The 5,946-nt window shown below is 56.7% G+C and overlaps 1 protein-coding gene across 1 annotated transcript; it reads right to left on the bottom strand.

Moving 5' to 3' along the window:
• Positions 1-357: 357 nt before the first annotated feature.
• IK (IK cytokine, down-regulator of HLA II) lies at positions 358-5,718 on the bottom strand (the record flags this gene model as incomplete). Its single annotated transcript, XM_008942567.1, has 10 exons — positions 358-397; positions 2,167-2,275; positions 2,364-2,527; positions 2,780-2,826; positions 2,939-3,009; positions 4,033-4,147; positions 4,232-4,399; positions 4,902-4,961; positions 5,402-5,494; positions 5,652-5,718. Coding segments are annotated over 10 exons (934 nt in total), but the record flags the coding sequence as incomplete, so codon positions are not given.
• Between the last annotated feature and the right edge of the window lie 228 nt (positions 5,719-5,946).

Genomic DNA, 5,946 nt, shown 5'->3' with positions numbered 1-5,946 from the left:
GGTGGTGGTTTTGTTGTTTAAATTTAATTGATTTTGTTTTCCCCAGGTCGAGTCTGCCTCTTGCCCCTGGCTATAACTGGTGACTGTGTCCTCACTGTCCTTTGCCTAAACCCTGCAGCTTTTTGCCGTCTTCTCCTCCCCATCCCACGGGAGGGGGTAGGAGCAAGTGGCTGCAGGCTGCTTTGCTGCCAGCTGGGAGAGCTTATACCACAACACAGAGCTTGCCTCCAGCCTGGTCCTACAAGCCACTCGCTCCAGAAGCACTAACCCCAGCCCTCTCCTAACGTGGTGGGCCCAAAAGACACTCCTTAAATAGAGAGCTGTGAACCCACAGCCTGTGGGCAGGGTGGCACTTACTTCATATCAGCTTCGGGAGGTTTCTTCTCATCCAGCTTCCCTGCAAGGACACAACAGCAGTGAGAGGCACATCACCCACCCTGACACCGGCACTGCTCCCAGTCTGGTTTCCAAGCATGGCCATCCTGGCTTGACTTTCTCTTTGGTTACCACATCACATGCAGCCCTTTCAGGAAGCCACCATGTCCCCCTGCATCAGGGGACGTCTATCTAAAGAACTGGGCCTTAACCAGGAGGAGGAGAGCAGCTCGAGGCACCCTCACAGCTGCGATCTGCAATCGACCTGCTGGACACTGGTGCTTGAGGAGCTACAGGAAACCACTGTCCTCTAAATCCACTACCTTAGGGTGCAGGGGAACTTGGCAAACCAAATCACATCTCCTGCTCTCAAGATACACTTCAAGCAAGTGTTGGGTTTGTGCCTGGGGCGGGGGGGTTGGTAGCCAGGGAGAGGGTTACTGGTGGGCTCCTGTAAGAAGCTCTGAAGCTCCCCTGAGTTGGACTGGAGGACTGCCTCCCATGGGAGGGACAGCACACTGCTGCAGGGGAGGACTGTGAGTGTTCCCCGAGGAGGGAGGAGTGACAGAAACAACACTGAACAGACTGGGACTGACCATAGCCCCAGGCCTTGCCCTCCTGCACTGCTGGGCAGAGGCAGAAGACGGGGGTCTGGGAAGAAAGGGGGTGGGGGAAGGTGTATTCATAATCCATCATTCATTGCTGTCCTTCTCTCATGCAATTAGTGCCCTGGAGGTGGTTTTGTTTAAATTACATTGATTTTGTTTCCCCAAGTCCAGTCTGCCTTTTGCCCATGACTACAAGAGGTGACTGTGCCCTCCCTGTCCTTTCTCTCAACACCCAAACGTTTTGTTGCATTTTCTCCTCCCCATCCCCAGGCAACCCTAAAGGCAACTCCCTGCAACACTCCAGCCTGAGGGAGGAGTGTCCAAAAAGTGCCCAGCAGAAAAGGATGGGGGGGTGCTGGTGGGCAGCTGGCTGGAGAAGAGCCAGCGTGGGCCCGGGTGGCCAAGAAGGCCACCAGCATCCTGGCCTGGGTCAGCACTAGTGTGTCCAGCAGGAGCAGGGCAGTGATGGTGCCCCTGGACTCAGCACTGGGGAGGCCACAGCTTGAGTCCTGGGGTCACTTTTGGGCACCACAGGATAAGAAAGACCTTGAGGGGCTGGAGCGGGTCCAGAGAAGGGCAACGAAGCTGGTGAGGGGTCTGGGGAACATGGCTTGTGAGGAGCAGCTGAGGGACCTGGGGGTGTTTAGCCTGGAGAAGAGGAGGCTGAGGGGAGACCCTGTTGCCCTCTCCAACTCCCTAAAAGGAGATCGGAGTGAGGTGGGGGTTGGTCTCTCTTCCCAATTAACCAGTGACAGAACAAAAGGCAATGGGCTGAAGTTGCCCCAGGGGAAGTTTTGATTTGATTTAGGCAGAATTTCTTTCCCGGCAGAGTGGTGAGGTGTTGGCCCAGGCTGCCCAGGGAGGTGCTGGAGTCCCCAGCCCTGGAGGGGTTCACCAAGCATGCAGACGTGGTACTTCAGGACATGGTTTGTTGGTCACAGTAATGTCGGGTTGACGGTTGGACCTGAGGATCTTAGAGGTCTTTTCCAACTTCAGTGATTCTATGACTCCACAGTCCCACCAGAGGGGCACGGGCAAGTGGCTGCAGGGCACTCTGCTACCAGCTGTGTGGCCTTAAGCCACCACAGGGCACAGGGGAACACAGCAGGCCACGGCCCGTCCCGTTCTCTCAGGATACGCTTCCAGCACCAAGCCCTGCAACAGGGCTCCCTTCAGCTCTTACCTTTGTCTTTCTTTTTGAGCTTCTTGTTGCGGGTCCCTTGCCGGAGGTAGGAGAGGATCTGCGTCAGCTTGCTGATGACAATGTCGTTGGTGGTCAGCGTGGTCTGTGCCTGAAGGAGAAACCCCCCAAAGGAAGCGTCAGGATCCCCGGAGAGGATCTCCTGCCGGCAGGGCCCGGCCCGGCCGGCGGCTGGGTACCTCCATGGTGGGGCAGTCGGCCTTGCTGCGGATCAGCGTGGTGGGGATGTCGGTGTCGGCGTACTCGTCGTCCAGGTCCACCACGTAGGCCATCCGCCCCGGCAGGAACAGCTCGTTCCGCTCGTAGGACTTGTTCTTGAACAGGATGCGGTAGATGTTGCGACCTGGAGGGGAAGGGAACACACGTGGCAGAGCTGCTCTCTGCAGAGCCACGGAGAACAGAGAGAAGAACACTGAGTTCATCAGAACCCCCAGAATCGCCTCCCAAGAGACACGCTGCCTCCAGCCCTCCAATTCAGGATGCCTCTGCCTCAGGCTCTCCAATGACTGAAGGGTTTCTTCTATTCCTCCACTCACTCTTCAGATTTGTCCCACATTCACAGCACAACACAAGGTGGGCAACAGCCAAGTCTTACCCAACCGGGTCTTAAATTCAATTTTGTTCTCAGGATCTTCATCTTTCCTGAACAGAAAGAGAAAAGAAACAGTAGGGTTATGCCAAGCCTATGTCTCCTCTGTATCCTCCCCTTGGGGAACCAGCCGCACTCTGGACTGCAAAACAACCAACCACTCACTTTGTTTCCTTCTGGGGCTTCTCCATCATTTCCTCCTCTTCTTTCTCCTTGCTGGCAATCTCAGCCCGTACCTGACCACAGAGTAAAATCCCTGCATTACAGTCCCATCCATGCCACTGCTGCCCATTAGAACCAGTAACCCACTTCCAGCAGCTCCCCATCCCTTCACAGAGCTCTCCCAGACACAGAAATCCACACCAACAAGAATGAAGCACCAGTACAGGCTGGAGAGTTAGGCAGAGGGGAATGTCATGAAGTTCAACAAGGGGAAGTGCACCATCCTACACCTAGGGAGGAATAACCCCATGGACCAGTACATGTGACAGGGTGACCTGCTGGGAAGCAGCTCCATGGAGAATGACCTGGGAGGCTGGTGGACAACAAGTTCACCACGAGCCAGCAATGGGCCCTGGCAGCCTGGAAGGCCAAAGGTCTAATGGGGTGCATGAAGAAGAGTGCAGGAGCTTCTCCTGCCCCTCTGCTCTGCCCTAGTGAGGCCACCTCAGGAGTACTGGGTTGAGCTCTGGGCTCACCCATTCAAAAGAGAAAAGGAACTACTGGAGAGAGTCCAAATAAGGCTACAAAGATATTCAGGGGCCTGGAGCATCTCTGTGCCAAGGAAAGGCTGAGATCCCTGGGGATGGTCAGTCTGGAAAACAAAAGCCTCAGAGGGGATCTGATCAATGCTGGTGAAGAGTTAATGGCTGGGAATCAAGAGGACAGGGCCAGACTCTTGTCAGTGGTGCCCAGTGACAGGACACAGGGCAATGGGCACAAACTGTAACCTGGGAGGTTCCATCTGAACAGGAGGAGAAAATTCTTTGCTGTGAAGGTGGCAGAGCCTGGGGCAGGCTGCCCGGAGAGGTTGTGGAGTCTCCTTCTCTTGAGAGATCCCAAACCTGCCTGGAAGTGATCCTGGGCACCCTGCTGTGGGTGACCTGCTGGAGCAGGGGGGCTGGATGAGATGATCTCCAGAGGTCCCTCCCAACCCCACCATGCTGGAATCCTGTAAGCAGCAATTACCACCCTCTGCCCACCCTCTCTGCCTGTGGGACTGGACAGGGTAGAAGAGCAGCAGTGACACCAGCACTCACCTTCTGCAACAGCGCAAAGTCCAGACCCTTCACCAAGTGAGTATGCTCCATGTCACCACCCAAGAACTTGGACTCCTGGATCAACTGTCTCCTCTTCTCCGCAGCGGATTTATCCCTGTGCCACCAAAACAGAGGCAGTTACGAGACAGCCCCACCAGAGCGGAGCGGCGAGAGGAGGCCGGGCTGCGGGCTCACGTACGCCTCGGCCGTGGGGCCCACGGCCCTGTAGTTGGCCGTCGTGCTGATCAGCTCCGTCTCCTCATAGTCCTTGTTGACACCGTCTCTCCGCTCCTTGGCTCGATCCCTGTACTTCTCGGCCAGCTCCCGCTCCCGCTCGATCTCCTGCTGGCGCAGCTTGGCATAATAGCTGGGGGTGGGAAACCAGCTCAGTGTCAGAGCGACGCCCAGCTCACGGCCCCCCAGGCTCCACACGTGCCTGTTCCGCTCCCAACCTCTCCCCCAAAACCATCCTAAAGCACCAGACAAGATGAAACTACCACACTAAGGAGGGTTGAAGAGGAGCTCGGCCTTCCCTTCCAGAGGGAAGAGGTCACGTGCAGCCTTCCATGCACAGATGTGCCCCAACAGACATGGGCACCAGTGCAGATGTCCCACCCCTCTGCCCTGCCAGCCACCCACAGAGCCTCTCCCACTTCATCTGGAGATGAAGCTTCACCCCCATCCTCCTGCTGCCCTCCGGCATCTGTCCCCACGAGCAGTGACAGTCACTCAGTCTGAGCCCTTCTCGCTCCGCTCGGCTCCAGCACCACTCAGGATCCACTTTGGCAGCCCAATAACTCAGAAGCTGCTTCCACAGGAGGGACACGATGTAAGAAGACAAGCCCTGACACATCCCTTTCCCTGTTTACCTTTTCTTCTTCCTCCTGCGAGCAGCTGGGTCCTCATCTTCATTGTACTCCCGGGGCATCCTGGAAAAGGAGTGAGAAACCCCCCATTCAGTCTGTGGAGCCACACAAACACCAGTGGCAACACAGAACAGTCCCTCAGCCTCAAAGATGGGAACAATCCAGTCCCATTTCTCCTTAATTCGTCCCTGTCAGCAGGGAGAGGAGTGGGAAATGCTGATTTCCATAGATCTAAACCAAAATCTGCTTCCTGCACAAAGGGCCTTAGCTGCTGCGCAAGATTCACTGTTATTTACAGCAGGCCTGACCTACCTGGTTCTCCACTGCACACAGACCCATGGAGCCAAGCACAAAGGTCTGCTCCTCAGGCCCTGCCTGTCCGCTCATTAGCAAAACCTCCTCTAGAAACCCCACTGCAGAGTCCAGATGGAGAAGAGTCAGGCAGAAACAGAGCCCAAGCCCCACTTTGTCCCACAGCCCTGTAAAATAAAGGTCCTACTCACTCATGGTGGCGAGATTTGGACGGTGGCGCAGATGTTGGCGCAGCCCGCGGGGTCATGAGAAGCTTTCTGAAGTCTTCATTGGTCAGCTTGGACCTGCAAAGAATGAAGAGAACAGACACTGGTCATCCCCCCGTGAGCTTCAACAGCCAGGTGGCTTGTGAGGAGGGTTTGCTAGCAAGTCCTGGGTGATGGAGCTGGAGGGAATTGGGCTCATCATCCCAGTCCAGTGCTGCCCCAGTGCCGTACTCACTGGTGGAAGGAGTGTGAGTCGTCCACGTCGTGGCCATCAGGGGCCAGGGGGTTGGAGAACGGTTCATCTGGGGGACAGGAGGACAGTGAGTGCTCAGAGCCTGCCCACACAGCTTCCACGCCCCTGGGACCCCTTCAGCTTCAGCTGGGGGGACAGAAGCGGCGCTCACCGACCCCGCGGGGACCCTGACAGGGAGCATGGCTCCAAGGGCGAGCTGCCCACCTCCGCACGCCGCCACCCTACCCGGAGCCTTCTCTGCTACGTCCCGGGGGTGCCGCGTCCCCCCACTTCCCGG

This window comes from Merops nubicus, unplaced genomic scaffold (assembly GCF_000691845.1).
Source record: "Merops nubicus isolate BGI_N331 unplaced genomic scaffold, ASM69184v1 scaffold9566, whole genome shotgun sequence".
Classification (NCBI taxonomy): domain Eukaryota; kingdom Metazoa; phylum Chordata; class Aves; order Coraciiformes; family Meropidae; genus Merops; species Merops nubicus.
The sequence above is the reverse complement of the archived record's forward strand: the minus strand, read 5'-3'. Positions and strand labels throughout refer to the sequence as shown.